This window comes from Oncorhynchus keta, chromosome 6 (assembly GCF_023373465.1).
Source record: "Oncorhynchus keta strain PuntledgeMale-10-30-2019 chromosome 6, Oket_V2, whole genome shotgun sequence".
Lineage (NCBI taxonomy): Eukaryota > Metazoa > Chordata > Actinopteri > Salmoniformes > Salmonidae > Oncorhynchus > Oncorhynchus keta.
Genome location: NC_068426.1, coordinates 729,104 through 748,226, shown reverse-complemented (window position 1 = coordinate 748,226; position 19,123 = coordinate 729,104). Strand labels below are relative to the sequence as shown.

Sequence of the window (19,123 nt, the reverse complement as noted above, 5' to 3'; positions counted from 1 at the left end):
CCCAAGGGGAAAGACTACGGTGGGGGGAGTTGTATAATGAGACACACCCCAAGGGGAAGACTACGGTGGGGGGGTTGTATAATGAGACACACCCCAAGGGGAGAAGACTATGGTAGGGAGGGGTGGGGGAGTGTATAATGAGACACACCCCAAGGGGAGAAGACTATGGTGGGGGGTTGTATAATGAGACACATCCCAAGGGGACAAGACTACGGTGGTGGGGGGTTGTATAATAACACCCCAAGAGACACACCCCAAGGGGACAAGACTACGGTGGGGGGGGTTGTATAATGAGACACACCCAAGGGGAGAAGACTACGGTGGGGGGGGGAGAAGACTTGTATAATGAGACACACCCCAAGGGACAAGATATGGTGGGGGGGTTGTATAATGAGACACACCCCAAGGGGAGAAGATTACGGTGGGGGGTTGTATAATGAGACACACCCCAAGGGGACAAGACTAAGGTGGGGGGGGTTGTATAATGAGACACACCCCAAGGGGACAAGACTATGGTGGGGGGGGGGGGCTGTATAATGAGACACACCCAAGGGGACAAGACTATGGTGGGGGGGGGGTTGTATAATGAGACACATCCCAAGGGGACAAGACTAAGGTGGGGGGGGGTTGTATAATGAGACACACCCCAAGGGGACAAGACTATGGTGGGGGGGAGTTGTATAATGAGACACACCCCAAGGGGAGAAGACTATGGTAGGGGGGGAGACACACCCCAAGGGGGAATTGTATAATGAGACACACCCCAAGGGGAGAAGACTATGGTAGGGGGGTTGTATAATGAGACACATCCCAAGGGGAGAAGACTATGGTGGGGGGGGGGTTGTATAATGAGACACATCCCAAGGGGACAAGACTATGGTGGGGGGTTGTGTAATGAGACACACCCCAAGGGGACAAGACTACGGTGGGGGGGGTTGTGTAATGAGACACACCCCAAGGGGACAAGACTACGGTGGGGGGGGGTTGTATAATGAGACACATTGTATAATGAGACACACCCCAAGGGGACAAGACTACGGTGGGGGGTTGTATAATGAGACACACCCCAAGGGGACAGGACTACGGTGGGGGGGGGGTTGTATAATGAGACACATCCCAAGGGGACAAGACTACGGTGGGGGGCTATAATGAGACACATCCCAAGGGGACAAGACTATGGTAGGGGGGGGGGGTATAATGAGACACATCCCAAGGGGACAAGACTATGGTGGGGGGTTGTATAATGAGACACACCCCAAAGGGAGAAGACTATGGTAGGGGGGTTGTATAATGAGACACATCCCAAGGGGAGAAGACTATGGTGGGGGGTTGTATAATGAGACACACCCCAAGGGGAGAAGACTATGGTGGGGGGTGTATAATGAGACACATCCCAAGGGGACAAGACTATGGTGGGGGGGGGGTTGTATAATGAGACACACCCCAAGGGAGAAGACTATGGTAGGGGGGGTTGTATAATGAGACACATCCCAAGGGGAGAAGACTACGGTGGGGGGACACATCCCAAGGGGAGAAGATTGTGTAATGAGACACACCCCAAGGGGACAAGACTATGGTGGGGGTTGTGTAATGAGACACACCCCAAGGGGACAAGACTACGGTGGGGGGGAAAGACTTGTATAATGAGACACATCCCAAGGGGACAAGACTATGGTGGGGGGTTGTATAATGAGACACACCCCAAGGGGATGAAGACTACGGTGGGGGTTGTATAATGAGACACATCCCAAGGGGAGAAGACTATGGTAGGGGGTTGTATAATGAGACACACCCCAAGGGGAGAAGACTATGGTGGGGGGGTTGTATAATGAGACACACCCCAAGGGGAGACACACCCCAAGGGGATGAAGACGGTGGGGGGGTTGTATAATGAGACACACCCCAAGGGGAGAAGACTACGGGGGGGGGGGGTGTATAATGAGACACACCCCAAAGGGGAGAAGACTACGGTGGGGGGGTTGTATAATGAGACACACCCCAAGGGGATGAGACTATGGTGGGGGGAGACACCCCAAGGGGAGAAGATTTGTATAATGAGACACACCCCAAGGGGACAAGACTACGGTGGGGGGGTTGTATAATGAGACACATCCCAAGGGGAGAAGACTATGGTGGGGGGTTGTATAATGAGACACACCCCAAGGGGAGAAGACTATGGTGGGGGGGTTGTATAATGAGACACACCCCAAGGGGACAAGACTACGGTGGGGGGTTGTATAATGAGACACACCCCAAGGGGACAAGACTACGGTGGGGGGGGGGGGGTTTGTATAATGAGACACACCCCAAGGGGACAAGACTACGGTGGGGGGGCTGTATAATGTGGGGGGGGTGTAATGAGACACACCCCAAGGGGATGAGACTATGGTGGGGGGTGTATAATGAGACACACCCCAAGGGGAAGACTACGGTGGGGGGGTTGTATAATGAGACACACCCCAAGGGGAGAAGACTATGGTAGGGGGGTTGTATAATGAGACACACCCCAAGGGGACAAGACTATGGTAGGGAGGGAGGGGGGGGTTGTATAATGAGACACACCCCAAGGGGAGAAGACTATGGTAGGGGGGGGGGTTGTATAATGAGACACATCCCAAGGGGAGAAGACTATGGTAGGGGGGGTGTATAATGAGACACATCCCAAGGGGAGAAGACTATGGTAGGGGGGTTGTATAATGAGACACACCCCAAGGGGACAAGACACATCCCAAGGGGACTATGTGGGGGGAGTTGTATAATGAGACACACCCCAAGGGGAGAAGACTATGGTAGGGAGGGGAGTTGTATAATGAGACACATCCCAAGGGGAGAAGACTATGGTAGGGGGGGGGTTGTATAATGAGACACACCCCAAGGGGAGAAGACTATGGTGGGGGGGGGGGGTTGTATAATGAGACACACCCCAAGGGGAGAAGACTATGGTGGGGGGAGGGGGGCTGTACACACCCAGGGACAAGACTACGGGGGGTTGTATAATGAGACACACCCCAAGGGGACAAGACTATGGTAGGGAGGGGGGGTTGTATAATGAGACACACCCCAAGGGGACAAGACTACGGTGGGGGGGTTGTATAATGAGACACATCCCAAGACTATGGTAGGGGGAGACTACGGGGGGGAGTTGTATAATGAGACACACCCCAAGGGGAGAAGACTATGGTGGGGGGGGGCTGAATAATGAGACTCACCCCAAGGGAGAAGACTATGGTGGGGGGTTGTATAATGAGACACACCCCAAGGGGACAAGACTATGGACAGGGAGGGAGGGGGTTGTATAATGAGACACATCCCAAGGGGAGAAGACTATGGTAGGGGGTTGTATAATGAGACACACCCCAAGGGGAGAAGACTATGGTAGGGGACTATGGGGGGGTTGTATAATGAGACTCACCCCAAGGGGACAAGACTATGGTGGGGGGGGAGGGGGTGTATAATGAGACACATCCCAAGGGGAGAAGACTATGGTGGTGGGGGGTTGTATAATGAGACTCACCCCAAGGGGAGAAGACTATGGTAGGGTGGGGGGGGGACTCAGTTGTATAATGAGACACACCCCAAAGGGAGAAGACTACGGTAGGGGGGGGGTATTGAGACAGCATGTTTGATATGATGAGGACATTCAACATGTGATAAATTGTAGTTAACACTAGAGGGCAGTATAGTTTAACTTCTTGGTGACAGGGGGCAGTATTTTCACGTCCGGATGAAATGCATGCCCAAATTCAACTGCCTGCTACTCATCCCCAGAATATAAGATATGCATATTATTAGTAGATGTGGATATAAAACACTCTGAAGTTTCTAAAAATGTTTGAATCATGTCTGTGAGTATAACAGAACTTATTTAGCAGGCGAAGCCCTGAGGACAAACCATTCAGATTTTTATTTTTAGGGCACTTTTTTCAATGCGTTTTCATTGGGAATCCAGATTTCTAAGGGACCTTCTTGCAGTTCCTACCGCTTCCACTGGATGTCACCAGTCCTTAGAAATTGGTTGAGGTTTTTCCTTTGTGGAATGAAGAAGTACGGCCATCTTGAACGAGGGTCACTTGAAGCGTACTATTAGAGGCACGTGTCCAGAAAGCTACAGTTTGTTTTCCTCCTGTATTGAACACAGATCATCCAGTCTTCAATTTGATCGATTACATACATTAAAAAATACCTAGAGTTGTATTACAAAAGTAGTTTGAAATGTTTTGGCAAAGTTTACAGGTAACTTTTGAGATCATTTTGTAGTCACGTAGCGTAGCGCAAGTTGGAATCTGTGTTTTTCTGGATCAAACGCACCAAATAAATGGACATTTTGGATATATATATATATATATATATAGACAGAATTAAATCGAACAAAAGGACCAATTGTGATGTTTATGGGACATATTAGAGTGCCAACAGAAGAAGCTTGTCAAAGACATGAATTATATTTTTATTTCTGCGTTTTGTGTCGTGCCTGCAGGGTTGAAATGTTCTCTCTTTGTTTACGGAGGTGCTGTCCTCAGATAATAGCATCGTTTGCTTTTGCCGAAAAGCCCTTTTCAAATCTGACATGTTGGCTGGCTTCACAACACGTGTAGCTTTAATTTGCTATCTTGCATGTGTGATTAAATGAAAGTTGGATTTTTATAGTAATTTATTTTAATTTGGCGCTCTGCATTTTCCCTGGTTTATGGCCAGGACGCCGTCCCACATATCCCAGAGAGGTTAAAAAGATATTTCAGATGTTTTATCTGCGCTCCAGCTAGACACCTATAGGCTCTGGTCTAAAGTAGTGCACTATTTAGGGAATAGGGTGGCATAGGGCTCTGGTCTAAAGTAGTGCACTATATAGGGAATAGGGTTCCATAGGGCTCTGGTCTAAAGTAGTGCACTATATAGGGAATAGGGTTCCATAGGGCTCTGGTCTAAAGTAGTGCACTATATAGGGAATAGAGATGCTTGTTCTAGGTCCCAAGAAACAAAGAGATCTTCTGTTGAATCTGACAATTAATCTTAATGGTTGTACAGTCGTCTCAAATAAAACTGTGAAGGACCTCGGCGTTACTCTGGACCCTGATCTCGCTTTTGAAGAACATATCAAGACCATTTCGAGGACATCTACCTAATATTGCAAAAATCAGAAACTTTCTGTCCAAAAATGATGCAGAAAAATTAATCCATGCTTTTGTCACTTCTAGGTTAGACTACTGCAATGCTCTACTTTCCGGCTACCCGGATAAAGCACTAAATAAACTTCAGTTAGTGCTAAATACGGCTGCTAGAATCCTGACTAGAACCAAAAAAATGGATCATATTACTCCAGTGCTAGCCTCTCTACACTGGCTTCCTGTCAAAGCAAGGGCTGATTTCAAGGTTTTACTGCTAACCTACAAAGCATTACATGGGCTTGCTCCTACCTATCTCTCTGATTTGGTCCTGCCGTACATACCTACACGTACTCTACGGTCACAAGACGCAGGCCTCCTAATTGTCCCTAGAATTTCTAAGCAAACAGCTGGAGGCAGGGCTTTCTCCTATAGAGCTCCATTTTTATGGAATGGTCTGCCTACCCATGTCAGAGACGCAAACTCGGTCTCAACCTTTAAGTCTTTACTGAAGACTCATCTCTTCAGTGGATCATACGATTGAGTGTAGTCTGGCCCAGGAGTGGGAAGGTGAACGGAAAGGCTCTGGAGCAACGAACCGCCCTTGCTGTCTCTGCCTGGCCGGTTCCCCTCTTTCCACTGGGATTCTCTGCCTCTAACCCTATTACAGGGGCTGAGTCACTGGCTTACTGGGGCTCTCTCATGCCGTCCCTGCAGGGGGTGCGTCACCTGAGTGGGTTGATTCACTGTTATGGTCATCCTGTCTGGGTTGGCGCCCCCCCCTTGGGTTGTGCCGTGGCGGAGATCTTTGTGGGCTATACTCAGCCTTGTCTCAGGATGGTAAGTTGGTGGTTGAAGATATCCCTCTAGTGGTTTGGGGGCTGTGCTTTGGCAAAGTGGGTGGGGTTATATCCTTCCTGTTTGGCCCTGTCTGGGGTGTCCTCTGATGGGGCCACAGTGTCTCCTGACCCCTCCTGTCTCAGCCTCCAGTATTTATGCTGCAGTAGTTTGTGTCGGGGGCTAGGGTCAGTTTGTTATATCTGGAGTACTTCTCCTGTCCTATTCGGTGTCCTGTGTGAATCTAAGTGTGCGTTCTCTAATTCTCTCCTTTCTTTCTCTCTCTCGGAGGACCTGAGCCCCAGGACCATGCCCCCAGGACTACCTGACATGATGACTGACATGATGACTTGCTGTCCCCAGTCCACCTGGCCATGCTGCTGCACCAGTTTCAACTTTTCTGCCTTACTATTATTTGACCATGCTGGTCATTTATGAACATTTGAACATCTTGGCCATGTTCTGTTATAATCTCCACCCGGCACAGCCAGAAGAGGACTGGCCACCCCACATAGCCTGGTTCCTCTCTCGGTTTCTTCCTAGGTTTTGGCCTTTCTAGGGAGTTTTTCCTAGCCACCGTGCTTCTACACCTGCATTGCTTGCTGTTTGGGGTTTTAGGCTGGGTTTCTGTACAGCACTTTGAGATATCAGCTGATGTACGAAGGGCTATATAAATAAATTTGATTTGTGACATTTGGGATTAGAGCGTCAGCTAAGGGTAGTGTCTCCCGCGCTGCAATCCTCCCATCTGGAGTTCTCCTGATAGGAAGCCCTCACCTCAACATGGTTTCCCTATTATGGCCTATTTATTGCCTACCTCCTCACGCCATTTGCACACACTGTATATATAGACTTTATATATGTGGTACTTATATATGTGGACATCTTATATATGTGGTACTTATATATGTGGACATCTATAAGTACCTAGGTGCTCTCTGAAGTTGGAGACTTTTATCTCCCTCACCAACTTTAAACATCTGCTATCTGAGCAGCTAACCGATCGCTGCAGCTGTACATAGTCTATCGGTAAATAGCCCACCCAATTTGACCTACCTCATCCCCATACTGTTTATATTTATTTACTTTTCTGCTCTTTTGTACACCAATATCTCTCTACCTGTACATGACCATCTGATCATTTATCACTCCAGTGTTAATCTTCTAAATTGTAATTATTCACTCCTATGGCCTATTTATTGCCTACCTCCTCACGCCATTTGCACACACTGTATATAGAGACTTTTCTACTATATTATTGACTGTATGTTCATTTATTCCATGTGTAACTCTGTGTTGTTGTTTGTGTCGAACTGCTTTGCTTTATCTTGGCCAGGTCACAGTTGTAAATGAGAACTTGTTCTCAACTGGCCTACCTGGTTAAATAAAGGTGTTCTCAACTGGCCTACCTGGTTAAATAAAGGTGAAATAAATAAAAACAAACATTTAAAACTGACTGAATATTCGTATTTAACGTAGCATCGTACCGTCTGGCTTCCCGTTCAGCGATCCTTCTCTGTCTGGCGTGCTCCTGATAGACTGTCCTGTCTCTCCCAAACGAGTCAACAGACATGAGGTTAGGAGCCATCACAGCCTTACCTGGAAGAGACAGGTGAAAGGTTAGAGACCTGAGGACGGGACAGAGATCCCCCCCTCCCCCACCTGGCTCAATTCTAGACTACCCCCCCACCACCTGGCTCAAATCGAGACTACGCCCCCCCCGGCTCAAATCTAGATTACACCTCCACCCCCACCTGGCTCAAATCTAGACTACGCCCCCACCTGGCTCAAATCTAGACTACGCCCCACCTGGCTCAAATCTAGACTACCCCCCACCTGGCTCAAATCTAGACTACCCCCCACCTGGCTCAAATCTAGACTACCCCCCACCTGGCTCAAATCTAGACTACCCCCCACCTGGCTCAAATCTAGACAACACCTGGCTCAAATCTAGACTACCCCCCACCTGGCTCAATTCTAGACTACGCCCCCACCTGGCTCAATTCTAGACTACGCCCCCACCTGGCTCAAATCTAGACTACGCCCCCCACCAGGCTCAATTCTAGACTACCCCACCTGGCTCAAATCTACCCCCACCTGGCTCAATTCTAGACTACGCCTCCACCTGGCTCAATTCTAGACTACGCCCCCACCTGGCTCAATTCTAGACTACACCTCCACCTGGCTCAATTCTAGACTACACCCCCACCTGGCTCAATTCTAGATTACACCTCCACCCCCACCTGGCTCAAATCTAGACTACCCCCCACCTGGCTCAAATCTAGACTACGCCCCCACCTGGCTCAAATCTAGACTACGCCCCCACCAGGCTCAATTCTAGACTACGCCCCCACCTGGCTCAAATCTAGACTCTACCTGACTACACCTCCCCCACCTGGCTCAATTCTAGACTACACCTCCACCTGGCTCAATTCTAGACTACACCCCCACCTGGCTCAATTCTAGATTACACCTCCACCCCCACCTGGCTCAAATCTAGACTACCCCCCCACCTGGCTCAAATCTAGACTACGCCCCCACCTGGCTCAAATCTAGACTACGCCTCCACCTCGCTCAATTCTAGACTACGCCCCCACCTGGCTCAATTCTAGACTACGCCCCCACCTGGCTCAATTCTAGACTACACCTCCACCTGGCTCAATTCTAGACTACACCCCCACCTGGCTCAATTCTAGACTACCCCCCACCTAGCTCAAATCTAGACTACGCCCCCACCTGGCTCAAATCTAGACAATGCCCCCACCTGGCTCAATTCTAGACTACGCCCCCACCTCCACCCGGCTCAATTCTAGACTACGCCCCCACCTGGCTCAATTCTAGACTACACCTCCACCTGGCTCAATTCTAGACTACGCCCCCACCTCCACCCGGCTCAATTCTAGACTACGCCCCCACCTGGCTCAATTCTAGGCTACGCCCCCACCTCCACCCGGCTCAATTCTAGACTACACCCCCACCTGGCTCAAATCTAGACCACGCCCCCACCTGGCTCAAATCTAGACTACACCCCCCAACTGCACCTGGACAAATCTAGACTACAACCCCCAACTCCACCTGGCTCAAATCTAGACTACACCCCCCACCCTCACCTGGCTCAAATCTAGACTACACCCCCACCCTCACCTGGCTCAAATATAGACTACACCCCCACCCTCACCTGGCTCAAATATAGACTACACCCCCACCCTCACCTGGCTCAATTCTAGACTACGCCCCCACCTGGCTCAAATCTAGACTACACCCCCACCCTCACCTGGCTCAATTCTAGACTACGCCCCCCACCTCCACCTGGCTCAAATCTAGACTACACCCTCCCACCTGGCTCAAATCTAGACTACGCCCCCACCTCCACCTGACTCAAATCTAGACTACGCCCCCACCTCCACCTGGCTCAAATCTAGACTACCTCCCCACCTGGCTCAAATCTAGACTACGCCCCCACCTCCACCTGGCTCAATTCTAGACTACGCCCCCACCTCCACCTGGCTCATTTCTAGACTACGCCCCCCACCTCCACCTGGCTCAATTCTAGACTACTCCCCACCTGGCCTGGCTCAAATCTAGACTACGCCCCCACCTGGCTCAAATCTAGACTACGCCCCCACCTGGCTCAAATCTAGACTACGCCCCCACCTGGCTCAAATCTAGACTACGCCCCCCCACCTGGCTCAATTCTAGACTACGCCCCCACCTCCACCTGGCTCAAATCTAGACTACGCCCCCACCCCCACCTGGCTCAATTCTAGACTACGCCCCCACCCGGGTCAATTCTAGACTACATCCCCCCACCCCCACCTGGCTCAATTCTAGACTACGCCCCCACCCGGCTCAAATCTAGACTACGCCCCCATCCGGCTCAAATCTAGACTACTCCCCCACCCGGCTCAAATCTAGACTACTCCCCCACCCGGCTCAAATCTAGACTACACCTCCACCTGGCTCAATTCTAGACTACACCTCCACCCCCACCTGGCTCAATTCTAGACTACTCCCCAACCGGCTCAAATTCTAGACAACGCCCCCACCTCTAAGCCTACAAATCATTCACCTGACTGAACTAGCCAACACACAATTTGTACTGACTAAATAAATATGCAATACATTTTTCATGAAAAAGCCATTTCTGCATTTGACACCAGGATCAGATATAGTGCTTTATTTATAAATGCGAGTTAATAATTATCAGCCGAAATGACGAATCTAAACCCCTTCACTGGTCTACTGTCCTGGTCTACTGTCCTGGTCTACTGTAACAATGCAGAAACATTCACTGTCCTGGTCTACTGTCCTGGTCTACTGTCCCAATGCAGAAACATTCACTGTCCTGGTCTACTGTCCTGGTCTACTGTCCCAATGCAGAAACATTCACTGTCCTGGTCTAATGTCCTGGTCTACTGTCCTGGTCTACTGTCCCAATGCAGAAACATTCACTGTCCTGGTCTACTGTCCTGGTCTACTGTCCTGGTCTACTGTCCCAATGCAGAAACATTCACTGTCCTGGTCTAATGTCCTGGTCTACTGTCCTGGTCTACTGTCCCAATGCAGAAACATTCACTGTCCTGGTCTACTGTCCTAATGCAGAAACATTGACTGTCCTGGTCTACTGTCCTGGTCCACTGTCCTGGTCTACTGTCCTGGTCTACTGTCCTGGTCTACTGTCCCAATGCAGAAACATTGACTGTCCTGGTCTACTGTCCTGGTCTACTGTCCTGGTCTACTGTCCTGGTCTACTGTAACAATGCAGAAACATTCACTGTCCTGGTCTACTGTCCTGGTCTACTGTCCCAATGCAGAAACATTCACTGTCCTGGTCTACTGTCCTGGTCTACTGTCCCAATGCAGAAACATTCACTGTCCTGGTCTACTGTCCCAATGCAGAAACATTCACTGTCCTGGTCTACTGTCCTAATGCAGAAACATTCACTGTCCTGGTCTACTGTCCTGGTCTACTGTCCTGGTCTACTGTCACAATGCAGAAACATTCACTGTCCTGGTCTACTGTCCTGGTCTACTGTCCTGGTCTACTGTCCTAATGCAGAAACATTCACTGTCCTGGTCTACTGTCACAATGCAGAAACATACACTGTCCTGGTCTACTGTCCTGGTCTACTGTCCTAATGCAGAAACATTCACTGTCCTGGTCTACTGTCCCAATGCAGAAACATTGACTGTCCTGGTCTACTGTCCTGGTCTACTGTCCTAATGCAGAAACATTCACTGTCCTGGTCTACTGTCCTGGTCTACTGTCCCAATGCAGAAACATTCACTGTCCTGGTCTAATGTCCTGGTCTACTGTCCTAATGCAGAAACATTCACTGTCCTGGTCTACTGTCCCAATGCAGAAACATTCACTGTCCTGGTCTACTGTCACAATGCAGAAACATTCACTGTCCTGGTCTACTGTCCCGGTCTACTGTCACAATGCAGAAACATTCACTGTCCTGGTCTACTGTCCTGGTCTACTGTCACAATGCAGAAACATTGACTGTCCTGGTCTACTGTCCTGGTCTACTGTCCTGGTCTACTGTCCTAATGCAGAAACATTCACTGTCCTGGTCTACTGTCCTGGTCTACTGTCCCAATGCAGAAACATTCACTGTCCTGGTCTAATGTCCTGGTCTACTGTCCTAATGCAGAAACATTCACTGTCCTGGTCTACTGTCCCAATGCAGAAACATTCACTGTCCTGGTCTACTCTCACAATGCAGAAACATTCACTGTCCTGGTCTACTGTCCCGGTCTACTGTCACAATGCAGAAACATTCACTGTCCTGGTCTACTGTCCTGGTCTACTGTCACAATGCAGAAACATTCACTGTCCTGGTCTACTGTCCTGGTCTACTGTCCTGGTCTACTGTCCTGGTCTACTGTCCTAATGCAGAAACATTCACTGTCCTGGTCTACTGTCCTGGTCTACTGTCCTGGTCTACTGTCCTAATGCAGAAACATTCACTGTCCTGGTCTACTGTCCTGGTCTACTGTCCTAATGCAGAAACATTCACTGTCCTGGTCTACTGTCCTGGTCTACTGTCCCAATGCAGAAACATTGACTGTCCTGGTCTACTGTCCTGGTCTACTGTCACAATGCAGAAACATTCACTGTCCTGGTCTACTGTCCTGGTCTACTGTCCTAATGCAGAAACATTCACTGTCCTGGTCTACTGTCCTGGTCTACTGTCCTGGTCTACTGTCCTAATGCAGAAACATTCACTGTCCTGGTTTACTGTCCTGGTCTACTGTCATAATGCAGAAACATTCACTGTCCTGGTCTACTGTCCTGGTCTACTGTCCTGGTCTACTGTCCTAATGCAGAAACATTCACTGTCCTGGTCTACTGTCCTAATGCAGAAACATTCACTGTCCTGGTTTACTGTCCTGGTCTACTGTCATAATGCAGAAACATTCACTGTCCTGGTCTGTCCTGGTCTACTGTCCTGGTCTACTGTCCTAATGCAGAAACATTCACTGTCCTGGTCTACTGTCCTGGTCTACTGTCCTGGTCTACTGTCCTGGTCTACTGTCCTAATGCAGAAACATTGACTGTCCTGGTCTACTGTCCTGGTCTACTGTCACAATGCAGAAACATTCACTGTCCTGGTCTACTGTCCTGGTCTACTGCCCTAATGCAGAAACATTCACTGTCCTGGTTTACTGTCCTGGTCTACTGTCATAATGCAGAAACATTCACTGTCCTGGTCTACTGTCCTGGTCTACTGTCATAATGCAGAAACATTCACTGTCCTGGTCTACTGTCCTGGTCTACTGTCCTGCAGAAACATTCACTGTCCTGGTCATAGACTGTCCTGGTCTACTGTCCCAATGCAGAAACATTCACTGTCCTGGTCTACTGTCCTGGTCTACTGTCCTGGTCTACTGTCCCAATGCAGAAACATTCACTGTCCTGGTCTAATGTCCTGGTCTACTGTCCTGGTCTACTGTCCCAATGCAGAAACATTCACTGTCCTGGTCTACTGTCCTGGTCTACTGTCCTAATGCAGAAACATTCACTGTCCTGGTCTACTGTCCCAATGCAGAAACATTCACTGTCCTGGTCTACTGTCCCAATGCAGAAACATTCACTGTCCTGGTCTACTGTCCTGGTCTACTGTCCCAATGCAGAAACATTCACTGTCCTGGTCTAATGTCCTGGTCTACTGTCCCAATGCAGAAACATTCACTGTCCTGGTCTACTGTCCTGGTCTACTGTCCTGGTCTACTGTCATAATGCAGAAACATTCACTGTCCTGGTCTACTGTCCTGGTCTACTGTCCTGGTCTTACTGTCCTGGTCTACTGTCCCAATGCAGAAACATTCACTGTCCTGGTCTACTGTCCTGGTCTACTGTCCTAATGCAGAAACATTTACTGTCCTGGTCTACTGTCCTGGTCTACTGTCCCAATGCAGAAACATTCACTGTCCTGGTCTACTGTCCTAATGCAGAAACATTCACTGTCCCGGTCTACTGTCCCAATGCAGAAACATTGACTGTCCTGGTCTACTGTCCTGGTCTACTGTCCTGGTCTACTGTCCTAATGCAGAAACATTCACTGTCCTGGTCTACTGTCCCAATGCAGAAACATTGACTGTCCTGGTCTACTGTCCTGGTCTACTGTCCTGGTCTACTGTCCTGGTCTACTGTCCTGGTCTACTGTCCTAATGCAGAAACATTGACTGTCCTGGTCTACTGTCCTAATGCAGAAACATTGACTGTCCTGGTCTACTGTCGTCTTGAATCCACTTAACACACTTACCTGTCCGTCTGTGGTGAGCACCATCCTATTAATTAGCATTCACTTTAGGACCTGTCTGAATCTCACTGACATTGCGGTCATAGTCTTTTTCGGTCAGTGACACAAAAAGGACTACAGGTCTACGGACAACTACAGACAGACCGTCTGTGGTTCTGTCTGTAACAGTCATCTGAGCCACAACAGATGGAGGAGCAAAGCTGAAACAGCGTCATCCTTTTACACATCACACTGTGCGGTCAGGACTCGGAACAAAGCTCACGTCTCCCTCTCTCACCAAGCTCACTTGACAACGAGGCTCACACCACTCACAGACGGGGAGACAGACACACCGGGAGAGAGACACAGAGACACACCGGGAGAGAGACAGAGAGACACACGGGAGGAGACAGAGAGACACACGGGAGGAGAGACGCACGGGGGAGAGACACACGGGGGAGGGAGACAGGGAGACACACGGGGAGGGAGACAGAGACAGAGAGACACACGGGAGGGAGACAGAGACAGAGAGACACACGGGAGGGAGACAGAGAGACACACGGGAGGAGAGACGCACGGGGGGAGAGACTCAGAGACACACGGGGGGGAGACAGAGACTCAGAGACACACGGGAGGAGAGACACACGGGGGGAGAGACTCAGAGACACACGGGGGGGAGACACAGAGACACGAGGAGACACAGAGACACACGGGAGGGAGACAGAGACTCAGACACACGGGAGGAGAGACACAGAGACGCACGGGGGAGAGACACAGAGACACACGGGGGGAGAGACTCAGAGACACACGGGAGGAGAGACGCACGGGGGAGAGACACAGAGACACACACGGGAGGAGAGACGCACGGGGGGAGAGACGCACGGGAGGAGAGACGCACGGGAGGAGAGACGCACGGGGAGAGAGACGCACGGGGGAGGAGACGCACGGGGGAGAGACGACACGGGGGAGAGAGACGCACGGGGAGAGACGCACGGGGGAGAGACACAGACGCACGGGGGAGAGACGGGGAGAGACAGAGACGGGGAGGAGAGACGCACGGGAGGAGACACACGCACGGGGGAGGAGACACACGGGGAGACACACACACGGGAGACACAGGGGGGAGACACAGACGGGGGGGAGAGACAGAGACGACGGGGGAGAGACACAGAGACACGGGGGAGACGAGACACGGGGACACAGAGACACACGGGGAGACACACACGGGGAGAGACACAGAGACGCACGGGGGGAGAGACGACGGGGGGAGAGAGAGACACGGGGGAGAGACGCACGGGGGAGAGACGGGGGGAGTGACACGGGGGAGAGACACAGAGACGGGGGGAGAGACAGAGACACACAGGGGAGACACAGAGACACACAGGGGGAGAGACACAGAGACAGGGGGGAGACACAGAGACACACAGGGGAGACACAGAGACACACAGGGGAGAGACACACACAGACGGGGGAGAGACAGAGACACAGGGGGAGAGACAGAGACACAGGGAGGGGGGGAGAGACACAGACAGGGGAGAGACGACAGGGGGGAGAGACGGGGAGACACAGAGACACAGGGGGGGAGACAGAGACACAGGGGAGACACAGACGACACAGGGGACACAGGACACAGAGACAGAGACACACGGGAGGGAGACACAGAGACACAGGGGGACACAGGGGAGAGACACACACGGGGGGAGACACAGACACACGGGGGGAGACACACGAGACACGGGGAGAGAGAGACAGGGGGAGAGACACACGGGGGAGAGAGACGCACGGGGAGACACAGAGACACACGGGGGAGACACACGACGCACGGGGGAGGGGGAGACGAGACACGGGGGGAGAGAGAGACGCACGGGGGAGACACAGAGACGCACGGGGAGACACAGAGACACGGGGAGAGACACGGGGGGAGACACGCACGGGGGGAGAGACACAGAGACACGGGGAGACACAGAGACACACGGGGAGATTGACACAGAGACGGGGAGAGACACACGGGGGAGAGACGCACGGGGGAGAGAGAGACACACGGGGAGACACAGAGACACACGGGGGGAGACACGGGGGGAGACACAGAGACACACGGGGGATTGACACAGGGGGGGAGATTGAGAGACACACGGGGGACACAGAGACACACGGGGGAGAGACAGAGACACGGGGAGACAGAGACACACGGGGGAGAGACACAGAGACACACGGGGGAGACAGACACACGGGGGGGATTGACACAGACACACAGAGACACACGGGGGAGAGACAGAGACACACGGGGGAGAGACAGAGACACACGGGGAGACACAGAGACACACGGGGGGAGACACAGAGACACACGGGGGAGAGAGACACACGATTGACACAGAGACGGGGGATTGACAGAGACACACGGGGGATTGACACAGAGACACACGACACAGAGACACACGGGGGATTGACACAGAGACACACGGGGATTGAGAGACAGAGACACACGGGGGGAGACACAGACGGGGGGAGAGACACACGGGGGGGATTGACACAGAGACACACGGGGGGATTGACACAGAGACGCACGGGGGAGGACAGAGACACACGGGGGGAGAGACACACGGGGGATTGACACAGAGACACACGGGGGATTGACACAGGAGAGACACACGGGGGGATTGACACAGAGACACACGGGGGATTGACACAGAGACACACGGGGGGATTGACACAGAGACACACGGGGGGGGACACAGAGACACACGGGGGAGAGACAGAGACACACGGGGGGAGAGACACACACGGGGAGACACAGAGACGGGGGGATTGGACAGAGACACACGGGGGATTGACACAGAGACACACGGGGGAGAGACACACGGAGGAGACACACAGGGGAGACACGGGGGGGAGAGACAGAGACGCACGGGGGGAGACAGAGACACACGGGGGGAGACAGAGAGACACATTGACACACGGGGGAGAGACACAGAGACACAGGGGGGATTGACACAGAGACACACGGGGGGGAGACACACGGGGGGAAAGACAGACACACAGAGACACACGGGGGGACACAGAGACACACGGGGGGACACAGAGACACACGGGGGAGACACAGAGACACACGGGGGGATTGACACAGAGACACACGGGGGGAGATACAGAGACACACGGGGGGAAAGACACAGGAAGACATGAGAAGGGTTTGGGGGTTAACACTTAAGGAAAATAAGAGTGGGGGGCTTCGCACGTACACACACACACACACACACACACACACACACACACACACCACACACCACACACACACAGAGAGAGAGAACCAACGAGGCCGTTCAAGTAAATAATAAAAACCTTCAAGATGGACTGACTTGAAAGGCTGGCAAACTCCGCCGATTCATCTTTAATATCATCCTGGCGCCGCTGGACCAGCCGACAGGCCCGTTGCCTTAGTAACTGGTGCATGTTGCCCTCCAGCTCCGCCACGGTGGGAACCTGAAACATACACGCCCAAACGTCACCTCCGACCTCCACACAGAACACGCCCTGCTCAGGCTGACCGACCGCCGGGTCACCGGGAGACCTCATTGGTGCAAGGGCCCGAGAGAGACGCTTGACTGACAGGTTGACACGTCCAATTGTGGCGAGGGGTGTGACTATAGACAGGAATATCAGTCAAAGTTAAATGTTGTAGTTTATTTCTCAAATCGGAGGCGTTTAGTCTGTTCATTCTAAATCTATAAAAACGGGACCATGTCCAACATCATAAATCAGGTTTCCTTCACTAAACAGTTTAAACCGCGCAGTCGAGTGAGTTTAAAAAAAAAATAAATCACTAAAAAAGCCCTCAGCCCCCCACACCAAAGAGACTCCATTGACCATCATGCATCATTCCACTAAGGAAGAGCTGAAGGAGGAAGTGAGTGTTAGGAGAGAGAGAGAAGCTGATGGTCAGTTTAGCTAGCAGGTTCATCGAGGAGACTCCTCCTTCCCTCTCTGGAGTCACACCTGCTGTAGAACTAATACCAGTCAGATGTTAAGCTTACAAAAAACGTTATAGTTTATGATAAATACTGTAGCGGTTAATAGTTGTAATAGAGACACTCACTATGAGGATCAGAGACATTCAGTTAAAGATCAACCAAGTGGAAGTATACTGCAACAAATAAATAGCTCTAAACTAAAAAAAAAAATTAAAAAAATTAAAAAGGCATCTCATTTAAAGAAGAAATTAAATATATTTTTTTTTACATCAAAGTTCATATCAAATTTGTTATGTTACTAATTTTAAAAAATGTTTTTTTTATATTAACCCACAACGAAAGAGAAAAAAAAACAGAAAACGAAGAAGAGAGGCAAAGAGTTTCTCCCTTACCTTTTCACCGAAACACTCAAGCAAGTCTCGAACATACCCTCGCATCTCTTGCAAGAATTTATACTGTTCTGCGTCGTCATTGGATGAACCCTCGAGCCGGCGAATGGTGTTCTGAGCTGCCTCGAGTTCTTCCTGGATCTGATCGTAGCGCTTAGCATTAGCATCATGCCCCACACGCATCTGGCTCAGCCTAGAGAGAAAGAAGAAGACACACGAGACAGACCGGGTGAGTTGAATGGATCTGAGCCTAACAGACAGACAGGAGAGAGAGGGCGACTGCTGTGAAATTAACCCACGAAGCTTGGTTTACTAACAACTGATGTGGCATTCTATTGGTCGACAGAGCTGTGATCAGGCTAACTATAAACCAGCTATTATCAGGACTGGAGCAGAATACAGGACTGACCAAAAGACACTACGGAAAAATGACTTGACGTTATATTCTTAGTAACCAGTGATGTGAAAGAGGGAACGGTCCCACCTTTCCATTGTCTATAATGCTAAGCTTTTGCTGAATGCTAATCCACCAAATGACAATAATGCTAAGCTTTCGCTGAATGCTAATCCACCAAATACGCTAAATGGCACTGCTAATAACATACGGTGATTTGAAGAAAAATAGTTCAGATGTCATTATTTAAAATGACATTAATTTGACCATTTTAATTTCTACCTGGTAGAAAGTCGTATAACTTCAAGACTGGAGTATTTTTATTTTATTTTAAATAATAATATTTTCTATTTGACTTAATTCAGACACTCGAGACTCAAAACCTCATTTGGGTCGCGACCAACCAGTAGAGAAGCGCTGGAGTAGAGATCTAGATCTGGCAGGTACCTTTTGTTACGTTACAGCCTTATTAAAAACATATACATATATATTTTTTAAATCCCCCAATCTACACACAATAGCACATAATAAAAAAAGTTTTCAAAAATAAAATGCCAGAAACACCTTATTTACAGAAGTATTCAGACCCTTTGCTAAGAGACTGGATATTGAGCTCAGGTGCATCCTGTTTCCATTGATCATCCTTGAGATGTTTCTACAACTTGATTGGAGTCCACCTGTGGTAAAT

General features: G+C 50.4%; 1 protein-coding gene across 1 annotated transcript in view; it reads right to left on the bottom strand.

Annotated features, from left to right (window-relative positions):
* Window positions 1–19,123, bottom strand: part of paxbp1 (PAX3 and PAX7 binding protein 1) — an 87,982-nt gene that overhangs the window by 43,342 nt on the left and 25,517 nt on the right. Inside the window, 3 exon segments of the mRNA XM_052520108.1 lie at window positions 7,427–7,538; window positions 17,041–17,164; window positions 18,045–18,234. Of these exon segments, the coding sequence (XP_052376068.1) occupies window positions 7,427–7,538; window positions 17,041–17,164; window positions 18,045–18,234 (426 nt within the window).